The 17,995-nt window shown below is 46.9% G+C and overlaps 1 protein-coding gene across 6 annotated transcripts in view; it reads left to right on the plus strand.

Annotated features, from left to right (window-relative positions):
* Positions 1-17,995, plus strand: part of LOC128342579 (zinc finger protein 585B-like) — a 40,655-nt gene that overhangs the window by 15,572 nt on the left and 7,088 nt on the right. For 3 of the 6 annotated variants that reach the window (XM_053289998.1, XM_053289997.1, XM_053289995.1), the window contains exons 5-9: positions 556-974; positions 2,573-2,699; positions 4,168-4,281; positions 8,754-10,967; positions 13,766-13,827. In XM_053289998.1, coding sequence (XP_053145973.1) covers positions 556-974; positions 2,573-2,699; positions 4,168-4,281; positions 8,754-10,967; positions 13,766-13,827 — 2,936 coding nt within the window. The remainder of the gene's footprint in view (positions 1-555; positions 975-2,572; positions 2,700-4,167; positions 4,282-8,753; positions 10,968-13,765; positions 13,828-17,995) is intronic. The other 3 variants (XM_053289999.1, XM_053290000.1, XM_053290001.1) reach the window with 3 other exon arrangements.

The raw sequence follows: 17,995 nt of genomic DNA on the forward strand, positions 1-17,995 counted from the left end.
GTCCAGGAGCGCTTCCAAGCTACATACTTGTTTTTTTTTAGGGGAGTGTGTAACCCCATTCAGAACAGGCAGATCTAAACCATCGGGTTTTGATGCTCCACTATTATTATTTATTGATTGATTTGATTTGATTTGATTTGATTTGATTTGATTTGTATACCGCCCTTCCAAAATGGCTCAGGGCAGTTTACAATTAAAATAAATCAGTACCTCATTCACACAAATGCATGTACAGACACCTGTGGGCACGTATGACAAAATGTCTGAATAGGACTTAACTTCCAAGCATATGAAGCTTTTGGTTTGAATGGGGCCATAGCTCAGTAGTAGTGCTTCTGCTTTTCATTCAGAAGGTCTCGGGTTCAGTTCCGGCATCTATATCTAGGGCTGGGAAAGACTCTTGCCTGAAGCCTTGGAGAAGCCTCTGCCGTTGAGTGTAGACAGTACTGAGGTAGATAGGCCAGTGGTCTGACTCAGAATAAGGCAGCTTCCTAACTATCTCTGGATTCTCTCAGGTTCTCTATATTTGTCTCTCTTCCCCTTCAAATCCTTTAGTTTTGGATCTTCAGTTGGCATCTACACGGGAGCAAGGCCCAGCAGACCCCGAAGCAGGAAAAGGCCCCCGTCCCCTCCAGGCTAGGCCTTGGAGAGAATGCAGGGAAAGAACAAGACAGATAGTCCCGGAGGAGCCCCTCATCAACTCAGATGTGCAATGCCAACAATTCCGGAAGTTCCTCTACCAGGAGGCCAAGGGGCCCCGAGACCTCTGCAGCCGGCTTTGGGACCTTTGCCACCAGTGGCTGAAGCCGGGGAAGCACACCAAGTTGCAAATGCTAGAGCTGGTGATCCTGGAACAGTTTCTGTCCATCCTGCCCCAGGAGATGCAAGACTATGTCAAGGAAGAGGGACCAAGCAACTGTGACCATGCAGTAGCTCTGGCAGAGGACTTCCTGCAGCGTCAGCGGGGGGAAGAGGTGGGCCCATTCCCTCTAAAACAAACACACACACACACCCCCCACTTAGGGGCCGTTAGCCTGCTTGCCTTGAGATTATGATTAATTTATGGTTATTCATGGGAAGCAGGTGGTGAGGGTCCATTTTGTTCGTGTTTAAGAACTACTTTCCTCTTCAAATAAGAATGCATTGGTTCACACCTCCCAGGTCTCAATGCTGGCCTTTGAAAGAGGATCAGTCTGGCCAGGACTGGGAGACACCCCCAACACACACACACACACACACACACACCACCACCACCACCACCACCACCACCAACAACAACAACAACAAAACACAAAACTACGGTATCCAATAGTCCCTGCAGGGTAATGCCCCTACTCTGTCTCCCACAAGCTAGTGGTGTGCACGGAACCGCCAGTTGCGGTCCGGCACTGGGGTGGGGGATAGCTTTAAGAGCGGCGGGAGGGTTTACTTACCCCTCCTGCCACTTTCCCACTCTGGCGCCGTAATTCTAGGAGTAATTGGGGCGGCAGGATACTTCCCTGCCACCCCTTCCCTGCTGTTGCTGGAAAAAACTCCCAGGAGTCCTTTGCACGTGCGCATGTCACAGAGATGTGAAGCGCGTGCCCGATGTCTCTGTGACGTGCGCGCGCGCAAAGGGCTCCTGGGAGTTTTTTCCAGCAACAGCAGGGAAGGGGCGGCAGGGAGGTATCTTGCCGCCCCAATTACTCCTAGAATTACGGCGCCAGAGTGGGAAAGCGGCGGGAGGGGTAAGTAACCCCTCCTGCCGCTGTTAAAGCTACCCCCCCACCCGAACCGAACCACCCAGGTCCGGACCGGTCCGGAGGCTTTTTCAATGGCCTCCAGACCGGTCCGGGCCCATTCCTACCACAAGCCCTTCCCGCCTCTCCTCAGGACTGAATTAGCACTGCTTGCCACTCCTCTTCCAATCCACTTTGCTATCTTAATTTAATTTTATTCCTTGGGACACACTAGTATGCCCTAGTAAACTGTTTGAGAATTGCTAATAGATTCCAGGCTTTGAGCCTGGATCTCTCCTACCCTTGTCCAGTGCTGTAGCAACCACTGTGCTTACGTTCTCTGATATGAGTGCATGCTGCAATAACATCCTGCAGAAAGGCATGACAATATCAGCTGCTCCTCTGCAGAAGATGATGGGAAGGAGGACAGATCTTGGCAGTGAGTCATACAAAGCTACAATAGGCGGACTTCCCTGCAGGTGGGAACAAAAGTCTTTCTTTTATTCCTCTTATAATCTGACATACTGGCCTGCTCCAGCATACAGTCTGGGAATTCCTGCCCTAAAGCATTATCACTCAATGCCTGTCCTACCTTTCCTGGAAATCTCCCTCAGAGGATATTCCTCAGCCTGTTCCTTTGGTAACCTGCTATGTCACACTCAGGCTCTTTCCTGCCCTTCCTGGATAAATTGATATGGATGATGAGGAAGCAGACCCCCTGATATTCCTGCCCCGCCGATTGCAGCAGCCCTGTCTGAAAAGTTGGCAGAACAGCATCTACCCCCTTGTCTTTCTGTATTGCTTTCCTTTTGATGCCTCTCTCCCTGGTCCCTTTGCCCTCTCACCTGTTTCAGGTGCGGAGGCCGTTGGCAGAAGTGGCAGCTAATGTTTCCAAGACAGTGAAGACTCCATTGAATACCCAGACTGTGTCACGGCTCAGGAGGATCCCCAAGAAGGTCAACGGAGATGCCTCTTCACAGGGTATTAAGCAGGGTTCACATTCTTTTTTCATTGTAAAGGAGGACCTTGATATTTGCGGGGGTTCCGTCCAAAGTACAACCGTGGATACAGAAACCATGAATATTGAGTCACTGTGGCAATGGGGAATTGCGGGCTTAGGTTCCCAGTCAAGGGAAAACATTGTTAAAATATCAAATTTTGGGGCAGGCGGGATGCTGGGGAAGCTTCTTGCCACACTTAGCTGTTCCCCCTGGGTTGCACTGTGCCCTGGAATGACCCCAAATCAGCCAAAAATCGCCATTTTTCTCTCTTTAAAAAGAAGAAGAAGCCATTTTGAGGCTCTGAAACACAAAATGGCTGTCGGAAATTCTCTGTGATCATTTCTGGCCACCCTGACCCACGGATATGCTATGCTGACATGTTTTTTACCCTTCCCCGCCGTGTATGCTGAGGTTGGGTGTCTATTACCTGACTGCAGATATGCGAATCCGCAAATATTGAATCCTAGTGGAAGAGAGGAGAGGGAGGAAGAGAGAAAGAGGGAGACAGGAGATGGGTGTGAGGCTATGTGCATCCCCCCAGAGGTGCATTGGAATCAAATCCAGCCCACCACCCCATTTGAGTTTGACACCCCTGGGCTAGGTGTTCCAGCTCAGCTCACTCCTCCTTCAGCCTGACTGACAGGCTTGGCAACAAGGGCAAGGACTGAGGGAGGGCTGAGTTAAGTCTCAGCTACCCAGCTATGTGGAGAGGACGGAAGGAGGGATGCCGCCTGACACCCCTCCCCCTCCTGGAGAGGGAGCCAACCATGTAGCATGTAAGTGAGTCGGGAAAGTGGAAGGGTTCTGTGTACCCCCTGCAAGGCTTCAAAGTACCTCCAGGGGTTCAAAAACTCTTGGTTGAAAACTCCGGTCCTAGTAAATGGTTGAAGAATTACTAATGGGTCCAGTAATTGGAATCTAGATCTATCCTGTCCTGATTTGTCCCCTCTTTCTCTAGTGGGGAGGGGGAACAATTCATCCTGTCACCTCTCTCTCTCTACACATGGTCCAATACGTGCTTTAAATAGTATTTGGACCACATGTGGAACAGTTTTTCAGATGAACTGCTTCCTCCCCCCCACCCCCCACCCCGCAATAAAGGAATGAACTGGGAGGACTTCTGGGAAAGACATCAGAATGTGCATGCTCTCGATATATCCTCCTTCCTAATCATGTGGGTTGGTTCGGGTTGGGGGGACTATCGTCCAGATGGGCTCACATCCACTTTTTACTTCATAGAAACTGCCACCTGGTGTTTCTCTTGCTAGGAGTGTATGGAGGTGGCCCCTTCCCCTCTGTACTGCTTGGGCCTTTTGACCTTTTGTCAGCCAGCAGAAAGTTGGCAGAAGAAGTCTCTTCCCGTCCCCCACTTAGCCCCTTCAAGTATTTCCTCTCTTTCTGCAAGAGGGACAGTGTCTTTCACATAGTCTTTTTCTTCTGCCCTGCAGATGATGGGACCGTGAGAGAGAACACGAGAGCAGAGGAAGTTGAACAGAAAGTCTGTGTGATGGAGGAAGGGCGATCCCAGGAGAATGTTTCTGCTGTGACCGAGGCTGCTGGAAGTAGGCATTACAGATGGGCAGAAACGGCCAGCGAAGAGGGCCTGGTGTAGCATAAGGGGTTAGGGCCTGGATTATGAACTGGAAATGCTCAAGTGGTAGGCCACGCTCTAACCTATGAACTGGTTTGGATGATAGTTCACTAAGGATGGCAGCCGTAGCTCAGTGACTGAGCACCTGCTTCTTGTGCAGAAGGTCCCAGGTTCAATCCCTGGTATTTCCAGGTGGGTCTGGGGACAATCCCTGTTGGAAACCTTGGAGAGCCACCGCCAGTCACTGCGGACAATACTGAGCAAGGTGGACCCAATGGTCTGACTTAGTATAAGGCGGTTTCCTGTGTTTCTCTGCCCATGTGATTAAAAGAGGGATGTGTCAGGACCCATTGTGAGACATTTCACGGATGTCCCAATGCCCTCATAGCACATCCCTTTATTGTTTGGGTGGGGGGCCCTTTTCATATTAATGGCAGCTCTACATGCACTCCTTTGGGTGCCCCATGCAACAATGGGATGTGTTGGGAGGGCATTGGGATGTCCACGAAAGATATCATGATGGGCATGCTCTTGACGCACCCCACTTTTAAATCACGTGGGTCAAAAAAAGATTGTCTGAACCCGGCCCTATGTGAACTTTATGTCTCCTGTAAGAATGTGTTTATGTGGCACCTTCAGCGTACATGCTTCTGTATCAAGTGCAAGAGGACACATCTCTGCCCCAAGGAACTTACAATCTAAAATTCAACACAGAGGAGTGAGCAGAGAAAGGAGAGAGCAATGAAGGCAGGGCAAACAGGGCAAGACTATGGCTGACATGAGGAAAATTACTCAGAGTAATCCCATTGGAAGTAAAATAAGTTAAGCAATGCCTTACTATTAATTTCAATGGGACTACTTTAAGTAATTTTCCTCATCATGTCAGCCTATGTATGTATTCCAGTTGCACATACTTAGGTTTAGTTACAGCAGAATGTGGAGAGTGAGGAGCTATGCCAAAGCCTTCGTGGTAGAAGTGAGTTGTGAGGAGGGGCTTGAAAGACGAATAACCTTTTTTTAATGTAAGGGAAGTAATTTGACTATGTGCAGGCAGAATAGGCCTAGATACAATGTCTCCACATCACATGATTTTACTGGGTATTTTCCTGATGTGGATGAAAAAAATTACCAACTTTAGTGTCTGTCCAAATCCATTCTTTGACATAGGATGTGTCTGTGTTTATTTCTGAGTTGGTATTTGAAATATCCGTACCCTGAGTAAAGATTGCTTGATGCTGACAGGTGGTCTGGGCCTTGTCTGTAGGCCGGAGCCTGTGGGAGGTTGGAAGGGCCTAAGTGGCAGGCCACCCAACGCCTGGAGGGATACCTCCAGTATTAAGACACAGGAAAGCAAGATCCCAAAGTTAAATGGAGAGTGATTTAAATGGTCAGTGCGTTTTACTTTAAAGTTACTCTACTGGCCACAAGACACATTACTTTAAATGTAGCCTGGCCCTCCGCTTTTGTTTCAGGGTTTAGTAGCAGCCGTGGGGGTGCAACCAGGATTGGGACCCCATGACATGTGGGGAAGATGGTATTTGACTCTTCGTTTTTGTGTCTGGTGAAAATGCCCTCGCCCTAAAGTTTCGGTTGGTTTTGATCAGAAAACTCCTATTGGCACGAATAGCTTTGAGGTGGGGTCCATTTTCCTTGGGGCTGAGGTGTGAGGGCATAGAGGTAAATATTCCCTTTCTACATAGTGTGGTCCCAATCCTGATTGGCCTTACCCCCTAGGGTTGCCAATTGACCAAAGCTGTTCTTGGAGATATTTCCCCCTGCAATATTTTGTTCCAGTCATTTTTATTAATATTAATAAATTATTAAGCCCTTGAAATCTCCAGGAAATTGCTTTCAATATTCATGTGGAGGTTGATGCCTATTCCTGAAGGCTCCAGGCTTGGGATGTGCACGGAACCGGTTCCCTTCAAGCCGATGGTGGGGCAGAGGTGGCTTTAAGGATGGGGGAGGTTGCACTCCTCCCCGCCCGCCACCTCCGCACTTCCCCCTCCGGCGCTCTGTGTATAAATAGTCCAGTGGGGCGGCAGTATACTTCCTTGCCACCCTCTTGTTTCACTGACCGGAACTGCCATGCGGGCGGGTGCATGTCATGCGACATGCATGTGCCCTCAACATGCAAATGGCACTTCCATGAAACAACGGGGCTGCAAGGAGGTTCGAGGAGGGTAAGTGCAATCTCCCCTGTTCTTAAATGTGGGGGTTCTTAAATGTGGGGGCCCCTGTTCTTAAAGCCGCCCCCATGTTCGAACCAGTTCGAATGTGGGGGTTCCGAACCTGTTCGGTATTCTAACAAGAGAATTCCAAACCGGTTCGTGCACATCCCTACTCAAGGCTGGTCCTGGAGGGCTGGCAATCCTACTTGACCTACAGCTGCTCCTTAAGGCAGGCCGAACTGCTTCCTTACTCTGACATTCTCTCCAGTGGTGAATTTGGGTTTGAGGCTTCATATCTTTCCTGTACAGTATATTTCATAATTCCAGCCAGTGATATGCAGGTGAGCAATGATGGCGGGGAGCCCTGTGAGGTGACGGCAGAAGCCAGCAAAGGGGAAGAGGCAGAAGAGAACTCTAGACATTTGGCTGGAACAAACATGCAGGAGGAAAGTGACGCAGCCAAGAAGCGGAGGAAGAGACAGATGGGTAGCTGGTTAGGCAAGAGCCTCAGACTCTGGAGCCTCTTTTTACTCTAGTATTTTCCTTTCTGAAGAATGGGCAACTGAAATGGCATCCAATCTTGCAAATAGGACAGATTTTAGATCCTATCTTGTTTCTAATAAAAATGTACCCAAGGAATATCTTAAAATCTGTCTACCTATCTACTTATTTGATTGATTGATTGATTGATTGATTTAAACACCGGCCTTCCCAAAGAATGTGGTTTACACTAAAACCAGAAATACATAACAATTAAAATCAGGAACCAAGTAAAAGCAAATTAAAATTGCAATAAAGCTAAATATCGTTAAAAGCTAGGCTAAAAAGATGGGTCTTTAAGGCTCTCCTGAAGGCCTCCAGGGAATACAATCTTCTTATATCCATGGGAAGCACGTTCCACAACCTAGGGGTGACAACAGAGAAGGCCCTGTCCCAGGTTGCTACCAGATGAACTGGTGGCACCCGAAAATGGATCCTTCCTGATGATCTCAATGAGCACTGGGGATCTTGTAAAGAAAGGCGCTCTCTCAGGTACCCTGGACCTAAGCCATTCAGGGCTTTAAAGGTAATAACCAGCACTTTGTACTTTGCCCAGAAACCTGTCAGCAGCTAGTGCAACTGTTAAAGAACAGGCATAATATAGTCTGTCCAGGATACCCCAGAGACCAATCTGACCACTGCTTTTTGAACTAACTGAAGTTCCCGAACTGCGTACAAAGGCAGCCCTACATGGAGACATTGCAGTAGTCTAACCTGGAGGTTACCCAAACTATATACAGAAATATTGGGTTACATACTTGCTACTGCCAGTCAAAAATTCTACTCTTAAAACTAGGATTGGAAAGAGTGCTTGACGATAGCACTTGACTGTTTCACACATTCTTTTCCTTATAGTGTTCTCTGCGCAGGAGAGGGTTAAGAGCATTTCTCCTCAATAAATAAAACCAAACAAAATGCCAGTATTTGGTTAGAAGCATGTAACCAAATAATTTCATATATTTGTTTGGTATGTTTTAGGATATTCCTTGGGTAAACTTCCACTGTCTGCTTTTTTTTTTAATTTAAAGGATGTTTTCTCTGTCAATACACTTCATAGCTAAATGATCTAGAAAGGAGGGGGAAGGGGTTTACTGACCCATAGAGAGAGAGCCAAACTAGCCAGCTGGCAGCGCTGGTGCCATAGAAAGGCTAGGAATGTGGGCCTTTTAAACATTGACACTATGTCACTACAATGCCTGAAGAGAAGCACCACTGAAATGGATAAAATAAAGCAATCTTCACGCTCAAATTCCTGGACATTTCATACTTCAGACTAAATTTTTCCTATATCCTGGAAAGAAGTCCAATTCCTGAACTGTCCAGGCCAGTCCTGGACAAGTCACGAACCAAACTGTACCTTATATTTATGAGTAGGAAGAGAAATTGTAGTAATGGCAAAATTAACTGTCGTGGTGAGGGTGAGGATAACAGAAACGTAACAGATCAGATTTATTGACAGTTGGATATATTTTGTTGAATATTGGCAGAACAAGGCATGCTGTTGCAATGATTTTAATCATATATTTGGGCCGTTAATGATTTATAGTACTACAATGGATTCATTCATTTGTCTGTGTCTGTATTTATTTGTCTTTGGTTGTTATCTGTAATTATTGTTACAGCAGTAGTCTAACGTGCACAATTCATTTTATCTCATCACCATTCTGCCATTTCATTCTCCTTTGGGTGTATCCCTAACCTCTCTGGTAATGTAAACTTTTGTATGTTCCAGCAGTTAACAACCAAGTGCAAGATAATGAAGAAGAGAATGATCCAGTGGAAAGACCTGAGCAAAAATGTGGAGCAATGTTGGAAAAAGTCGGAGAGAACTTTCTCCTGAATCCTATGATGGAAGAGATGCTTGTCAGCCTGCAGGCTACAGAAAGTCCCCAGGAGACTGTTCAAGGGAAAAGAGTAAAAGAGAATCCATATAAATGTGCACAGTGTGAGGAAAGTTTCCATAAGAGGTCACAGCTGGTTATCCATGAGAGGAGCCACACTGGAGAGAAACCTTTCAGTTGCTCGCAGTGTGGCCAGTGTTTCTCCGACCAGCCCGAGCTCCTGAGCCACGAGAAAAGCCATGCCGGAGAAAAACCATATCAGTGCTCAGAGTGTGGGAAATGCTTTCGTGAGAAAGCGTATGTCCTTCAGCACAAAAGAATCCATACAGGGGAGAGGCCATATGTGTGCTCGGAGTGTGGGAAAAGGTTCTTCCGAAGGGGATCCCTTATCCTGCATGAGAGAATCCACACGGGAGAGAAGTTGTACAAGTGCACTGACTGTGGAAAAAGCTTCAATCGGAAGCCACACCTTGCCGTACACAGGAGAATCCATACAGGAGAGAAGCCCTATGAATGCTCAGACTGTGGCAAGAATTTCACGGTGAAATCTGCTCTCAACGTCCACATGAGAATCCATTCTGAAGAGAAGCCATATCAGTGCTCTGATTGTGGAAAGAGCTTTCGGGAGAAAGGAACGCTCAATATACACAAGCAGAGCCACACGACAGAGAAGCCATATCAGTGCTCCGAATGTGGGAAATGTTTCCGTTATACAGCCTCATTTAGGAGACATAAGAAGACCCACACTGTAGGGCCTGTACAAAAATTGTACACATGTCCTGAGTGCGGGAAGAGCTTCAGTCGCAAAGACTACCTTATCACGCACCGGAGAATCCACACGGGAGAGAAACCATATGTGTGCTCTATTTGCGGGAAAAGCTTCAATCATGGTGCAACTCTTGTCACACACAAAAGAACTCATACAGGAGAGAAGCCCTATGAATGCTCTGAGTGCGAGAAGAGCTTCAAACAGATTTCCGGACTTATTACACATCGGAGAACGCACACAGGAGAAAAACCCTATGAATGTTCCGAGTGTGGGAAACGCTTCATTCTGAAATCCTACCTTGATGTGCACAAGCGAGTCCACACTGGAGAGAGGCCGTACCAATGTTCACAGTGTGGCAAGGGATTTTCTTGCTCTTCTTACCTTTTGAGACACGAGAGAACCCACACAGGGGAGAGAGCTCACATGTGCTCGGACTGTGGCCAGAGCTTCCATTGGAAACGTTCTCTGATCATGCACAAGAGGAAACATACAGGAGAACAGAGTGTATATGAATGTGTGGTGTGTAAAAAAACCTTCAGTTGGTCATCTGCTCTTAATGTGCACATGAGAACCCACACAGGGGAGAAACCGTACATGTGCTCTGAGTGTGGGAAAAGGTTCAGCAGCAAATGGATCCTTATTCAACACAAGAGAATTCATACTGGCGAGAAACCTTACGAATGTCCCGAGTGCGGGAAAAGGTTCCATGCAAAGTCATCTCTTCTGGCACACAAAAGAACCCACACAGGAGAGAAGCCACATGAATGCTCAGAGTGTGGGAAGACCTACAGTGTCAAAGCCAACTTTGTTGCACATCTGAGGACCCACTCGGGGGAGAAGCCGTACGAATGCTCTGAGTGTGGAAAAAGCTTCTACAAAAAAGATCGCCTCATGACACACAAGAGGACCCACTCGGGAGAGAAACCATACCAGTGCTCTGATTGTGGGAAGGGGTTCAATTGGAAAGTTGGCCTGATTAACCACATGAGAATTCACACGGGAGAGAAACCGTATGCCTGTACCCAGTGTGGGAAATGCTTCCACAAGAAGGATCACCTTGCTAGACATGAGATAATTCACACTGGAGAGAAACCATACTCTTGCTTGGAGTGTGGGAAGAGCTTTAATCAGAAGGTTGCTCTTATAGTGCACAAGAGGACTCATACAGGAGAGAAACCATACAAATGCTCTGAGTGCGGGAAAAGCTTCAGCTGGAAAAAGTCCCTGACAACGCACAAGGCAGCCCATACAGGAAATAAACCATATCAGTGCTCCAAGTGTACAGAAAGCTTCAGCCGGCGTTCTCATCTTGCAGAACATGAAAGAACACACACAGGTGAGAAGATACATAACAGCATGAATGGCAATGGAAGGAGAATATCCTTTGCTTGCTCTGGTCTTTGAGGAGGGGCCATAACTCAGAGAGTACTTGTTTTGCATGCCAAAGGTCCCAAGTTCAAGCTCTGGCAGCATCTCCAGGTAGGGCTGGGAAGGACCCCTTGTCTGAAACCCTGAAGAGCTGCTGCCACTGAGAGTAGGCAGTGCTGAGCTAGATGGACCACTAATCTGACTCAGTCAAAGGTAATTACCTATGTTCATCAGAAACATGCGTAGCTCAATCCTAGAGCTCCAGAAGGTCCCCAAAGGACGGAAATACCATTGTCTGAAATCCTGAAGAGCCATTGTTCTGAAATTCTGAAGCCTTGTCTGAAAGACTTCTTTGTTCTGAAATCCTGAAGAGCCACTGATGGGGTACATCAGTGTACCCCAGATTGTAACCTTGGGTCCCCAGATTATGTTGGACTTCAACTCCCATCACCCCCTGCCACACCATCTGAAGGCCATTGTGATTGGAGATGATGGGAGTTACAGTCCAATATCTGGGGACCTAAGGTTGGAAACCCCTGATGTAGACCATACAGAGTGAGGATGGATGGAGGATCTGACTCTATAAAACAGCTCTGCATGTTCTCCAAGAGCATCTATAGCTTAGTCACAGAGCACCTGCTTCCCAAGAAGAATCACTTGTCTCTCCAGGGCTGGGGGGAAACTGCTGCCAGTCAGTGTAGCTGGATGGACTAAGGATTGGACTTAGTAGAAAGTAACTTCACCATGAAACCAAACCTCCCACTCCACCTGAGATAGGAGGGATCTTTCTCCTATAAATTGATCAACTCTCCAGAGTTTCTTTAATCTGGGAATATAATGGGCTCTAATGCCATTATAATGGCATTTCATTTAAATGAAACCCTCACATTTAAATAAGTACAGTGTGTTCATTTGTCTGTTGTGTGGGGTGCTCTTTTGTTGGTATTTGTTTTAAAAAAAATTAATGAAATTTAATTTCATTAAAATTGGCATTGGGTCTGCTATATGTAGGGCAATCCCACCCCCAATTAAATAAATAAATAAATAAATAATCCCAGAAGGTTGCAGCACAACAGAATGATCAGCTCCTCCATTGTAGGAGAACCATGGACTGAGTGAGTGAGTAAGTAAATCCTTTATTGTGGTATTTGACCAGATGTGATGATGGAGTATATTTATTTATTTATTTATTGTATTTCTATATAGCCTGATATAGAAATCTCCAGGTGGTGTACAAATTAAAGTACAAATTGAACCTCCTGTCTCAGTTGGGTGGAAGGGAGGGTTGCTAGAAACATGACAGAACAATTCACTCTATTTGTTTTATAGCCCGCCATCCAGTAACAGAATTGTACCCAAGGTGGCTTACCATTATTGTATAAATATAATTTACAATGGAAATTTATATCATCTATATAATCTGAAGAGCTGATCTTGTGGTAGTGCTAATAAACTGCCCCCTTTGCTAAGCAGGGTCTACCCTGGTTTGCATTTGGATTGGTGACTGTGTGAGTGCTGTAAGATATTTCCTTAGTGGATGAGGTTGTAGCTCAATGGTAGAGCATCTGTTTTGCATACAGAAGATCTCGGTTTCAATCCCTGGCATCTCTAAGATAGGGTTGGGAGAGACTCCTGCCTGAAACCTTGGAGAAGCCACTGCTGGACAGTACTGAGCTAGATGGACCAATGGTCTGACTCAGTATAAGACAACATCCTATGTTTCTACATTATAGATTAAAAACATGAAAGCATTGCTACAATAGGCATATCTCTGAAAACATAACACAGTAGCTTGAAGTAGTTTGCATTGGGAGCAGATCTAAGTAAAAGCACTGCTGGATAGGATAGGTGTCACTGCCTGCTGAAAAGACTGGCCTACCTCCTTGGCGAGGGGATTCCATGCTCTGGGCATCAACACTAGAGAAGATAAGATGGAGGTATCTTCAGATGTTCACATAGGAGGAGGAGGAATTTGTACTCTGTTGCTCCTGATGGCGGGACTAAATCCATGGGTGGAAAACACAAGCAAACAAATTCAGGCTAGATATTAAGAAGAATTTCCTAATTGGAAGAGCTGTTTGGCAGTGGAACCAGTGTTCTCTCTAATTTTTTTTTTCCATCTGTCTGCAGAATGAGTTTTGTTCTGGGAGGCAGTATCAAGGCCGTGTGTGCACATGTGGATTCAGAATGAGGCTTTCCTGATTCAACCTGAGCGGGATCTAAAATTAACCGAGCAGACTTCCAAACACTTGTGAGCGGGCGCACACCTTAGAGGGAACACTGAGTGGAACAGTCTGCCTTATATTTTCAAACAGACGTTGAACGGCTGTCCTATTGAATCAAATCACTGCTGCCAATAGACAGTACTGAGCTAGATGAGCCAATTATCTGAGTTTGGTATAAGGCAGTTTCCTATTTATGAAGATGGGTCTGTAGCTCAGTGATAGCTCATATGCTTTGCAAACAGAAGGTCACAGGCTCCGTCCCTGGCATCGCCAAGGTAGGGTTGGGAAAGACCCTTCTATCAGAAACCCCAGGAGAGGTACTGCCAGTCATTGTAGACAGTACAGAGCTAGATGGTCTAAAGGTCAATCAGGGACCTTTTTTAAAGCCCATTGAAAGGGTTTTAGTTAATTAATTGAACCAATTAATTGGCTAAACATTGTAGCCTTAGATGGGCCCCAATTAAATGGAGCAGGAGGAAACAAAATAGGGCTCGGCAGCTTTCATATTTTGACTTAAACCAAATTATTTTGTCCATTTTAGCTTTTATTGCTGGACCTTCAGAACTCGCTGTTCTCTCTTCAGAAGAAATAAGCACTGCCGTGGTAAGCATGAAGTTTTCTGATTCTTCTTTAACATGATGTGGTGGTGGTGTTTCCCTCGCACTGTGATGAAGTTCCAAGTTTGCTGCAACACAAAGGCTGCATCAGTTGATTCCATTCCTTGGTTGTTTCCCACTTGACTGCTAATATTTGGGAAGATGTTGAGTCCAGTTTGAATTTGGAGATCTAAGTCTTGAGGTCATAATGCAGCTGGTCACACTCTTGATTTAGTCTTTTGCTCGAATCAGGGTGGTGTTCCTTGGGTGGCGGCTCCTGTCATCTCCCCATTGTCATAGATGGACCACCATCTGGTAAGGGTGGGGCTGGCAACCACAACCCACCTCTGCAGGGGTGAAGGAACTTTTAGGCTGGTCTGCCTGAGAAGTTGATCAGATTCGATAGGAATCTAAACCCTTCCAAGAAGCCTTGGAATGGTTTAGAGTTGGCTCTGCTAGTGATCCTGTTGATACTCTAGTGCAAACTAAGTTCCTCTCTGCCGCCCCTGCCCCCGTCGTTGTCAACCCAAGCCTTCAAAGGAGTACAGCCAGCGGCGTGCATGTGCCCTGTGCGGCGCGCGCACTTGTCTTTGCCGCTGGTGCGTGCGCTGTGATGTATGTGGGGCGCGCGCCAGCGGCGGAGACAAGTGCGCGCCGTGCAGGGCGCATGCGCGCCGCTGGCTGTACTCCTTTGAAGGCTTGGGTTGACAACGATGGGGGCAGGGGCGGCAGAGAGGAATTCTGCCGCCCCAGGAAGATTTTAAAACACACCAGCGCCGGAGGGGGAAGAGCGGCGGGGGCGGGGGACTACTACTACCACCACCACCCTTAAAGCTACATGCCCCCGCCCTCCCGGACCGCCGGACCAGTCCGGCAGTCTTTTACATTGTGCCCGGACCAAACCGTGCACACTCCTACCTCTGGTGTCAAGTACCTGTTGGTTTGGATTTGTACAATAATTATGTAAAGTTTCCACATCTACATCCAATGGGGACAGTTTTCTTATGTTGAATATTTGGATACCAACCTTTCTTGGGGGGACCTTCACCTTGGTGTCTACAGTAGATCTGTTACTTCTCTGTGTAGTATCAGAAGAAGAATATTCAGAACAGACCAATTTATGGAGCACAGGTCTATTAGTGACTACTACTCTTGATGGCTACAGGCTACCACTAGGTTCAGAGGCAGGACACCTCTGGATACCAGTTACAGGGCACAGCAGGGGGTGGGGGGCATGCCTTCATGGGATTTCCAGAGACATGCAGGGGCCACTATGGAGAAACAGGATGCTGGACTAGACAGGCCCTTGGCCACCTTGTGTAAGAAGCTAGGGAGGTGAAGTATCAAAATTACCAAACAAATTAGATCCAAAATATAAAATTCAATGAATATTTAATGTAGCAGGCACCAAAGATGCAAAATAAAATGTGAATAACTATGAGCAAACTGAATCTACAGATGTATCTTGTCATAAACACAAAATGTATAAATTCCCAATACAGTCTTCTAGTTTCTATTACTTCAGTCCACAATGGTGACCTTCATTCAATTTTACATGTTTTTCAAGTGGATGAACATTGAAATGATGAAAATTTTATTTTCTTGTAGAGAGACTTGTTTAAAATTCTATAAGAATGCTCACAAATTATCAATCTTCCACAAAACATATGCATAGCTAATCTCCGATAGATAGAGATATGCTTGTATTATACTAACAAACATATTTTCGTCAACCAAATTGGCTGTATTAAACTCAATTAACAATCTATTCTGTGTATAATCTTATAGTCAGTGTTCCCTCTATCAAGGATTCCCAGATGTTGCTGACTACAGCTCCCATAATCCCCAGCCAAAGGCCATTTCAACTGGGGATGTTGGGAGTTGTAGTGAACAACATTTGGGAATCCCTGTTAGAGGGAACAGTGCTTATGGTGCTCCTTACAATTTGTTGAATTGTATATTTTGGATATAAATTGTTTGATATTGGTTATACATCTATCCTTGTACTTTGAAGTATCAGCATTGCCATTTCACCTCTGGTTTCTCCAGCTGAGGCTGGGCCTCAGCTTCTCCTATCTCAGAGACCAGTGGAAGCCTTCAAGGCAATCTCTGGAAATGAGGCTATAGCCCAGTGGAAGAGCAGCTGCTTCGTGCTCAGAAGGCCCCAGGTTCAATGCTTGGTATCTCCAGGCAGGGCTGGGCAAGATCTCTTTCTGAAACCCTGGAGAGTCTCTGCCCCTCAGTGTAGACAGTACTGAGCTAGATGGACAACAGTTGGAATCAGTAGAAGGCAGCTTCCTAAACTAATCAGCAGCATCCAAAGCTCAGTGGTAGAGCTGCTGCGTTGTGTGCAGAAGGTCCCAGGTTCAAGGAGAGCTGGTCTTGTGGTAGCAAGCATGACTTGTCCCCATAGCTAAGCAGGGTCTGCCCTGGTTGCATATGAATGGGAGACTTGATGTGTGAGCACTGCAAGATATTCCTCTCAGGGGATGAAGCCACTCTGGGAAGAGCAGAAGGTTCCAAGTTCCCTCTCTGGCAGCATCTCCAAGATAGGGCTGAGAGAGATTCCTGCCTGCAACCTTGGAGAAGCCGCTGCTAGTCTGTGAAGACAATACTGAGCTAGATAGACCAATGGTCTGACTCAGTATATGGCAGTTTCCTATGTTCCTAATCCCCTGGAAACTCCAGGTCGAGCTGGGAAAGAAAGACCCCTGCCTGAAATCTTGCAGAATATCTGCCAGTCTCTCTTTTTTTAAAAACCATTTTTAATATCCTGCTCTTCCTCCAAGGAGCCCAGAGCAGTGTATTACATACATAAGTTTCTCCTCACAACAACCTTGTGGAGTAGGTTAGGCTGAGAGAGAAGTGACCGGCCCAGAGTCACCCAGCAAGTATCATGGCTGAACGGGGATTTGGATTCAGGTCTTCCCGGTCCTAGTCCAGCACTCCAACCACTACACCACGCAGTCTGCGTAGCAGTGCTGCACAACTTTGGCCCTCCTGCAGATGTTGGACTATTGACCACTGGCTGGGGATAATGGCAGGTGTAGTCCAAAAGCAGCTGCAGGGCCAAAGTTGTGTGTCCTGGTGTAGAGAATACTGAGCTAGATAGACAAAAAGGCTGTGCAACAACATGTTGTCCCAGGCAGCTCATGTCATCTGGAGCGCTGGGAGCCTGCTGCTCCAGGCCTGTATAGCCCACCTTTTCTACCTGGAATTTTACCAAGGTAGAATGAAACGTGGGTTCGTTCTACAGGTTGAGTATCCCTTATCCGGACATCTGAAATCTGGAATGGTCCAAAATCCGGACACCACGCCGTAACAACAACAAAAAAACAATGCCTTAGCTCACTTGCTCGCAGACTTGCTGCTTTTAAACATGCAGTCAAAACTTACTTATTAACTTATTTCAGAAGGCTGCACACATCTCATCCCCCTCATTGCCCACCCGGGACATCTCTCCCCTGGTTCCCAAGCCCACTCCCTGCTTTCCTCCCTTGCATCACCTCCCCCCATGGCTCTGGGGTCCCCACACACCCCATCTACATTGGCAGCCACAGAGTTCTCTTCTTCAAGGTGTGGCTGCAGATCCCGTGGGCAGGAAAAGACACAAAGGCTCCTTTCTCGGGGCAGGGGCCGGAAGGGAAGGCACCCCTGCCGAATGTTTCTTCCCAGATGCCTCTCTAGGAACCTGGACTTCCTTAGATTAACCCTTAAACTGGCCTTCCCCTGGCATGAGGCAGCAAAGGGGGCTCCTCCATCCCTGCCTTGCAAGAGAGAGCAAATATTCCAAAATCTGGAAAAATCTGAAATCCAGAACACTTCTGGTCCCAAGCAGTCCGGATATGGGGTACTCAGCCTGTACCTCAGCAGGCAGTAATCTGGGCAATTGCTGCTGGGCATCTGGGCTTCTGTTTGGTGTAGCAAGCTAGCGGGGTGGAAAGCAGCTGCATGGAGTGAAGTGGCTGCAGTACTAAAAGCAGCTGCTTTTAGTACTGCACACACACTGTACGCGGGGTCCATGGAGGACCCAGCATGAGCTTTTCCCCTCCTGCCAGCCGAATGCTGATCGCTGCCCTGACACACCTGGGCCTGTAATCGCTCTTCATTCAGTGATCAGCTGCGGGGAGGCAGGTAGGAGCCTGCCTTCCCGCCGCCCAGGTGGTAGGTTGTGT

The sequence above is a fragment of the Hemicordylus capensis genome, chromosome 2, assembly GCF_027244095.1.
Source record: "Hemicordylus capensis ecotype Gifberg chromosome 2, rHemCap1.1.pri, whole genome shotgun sequence".
In the NCBI taxonomy this organism is placed as follows: domain Eukaryota; kingdom Metazoa; phylum Chordata; class Lepidosauria; order Squamata; family Cordylidae; genus Hemicordylus; species Hemicordylus capensis.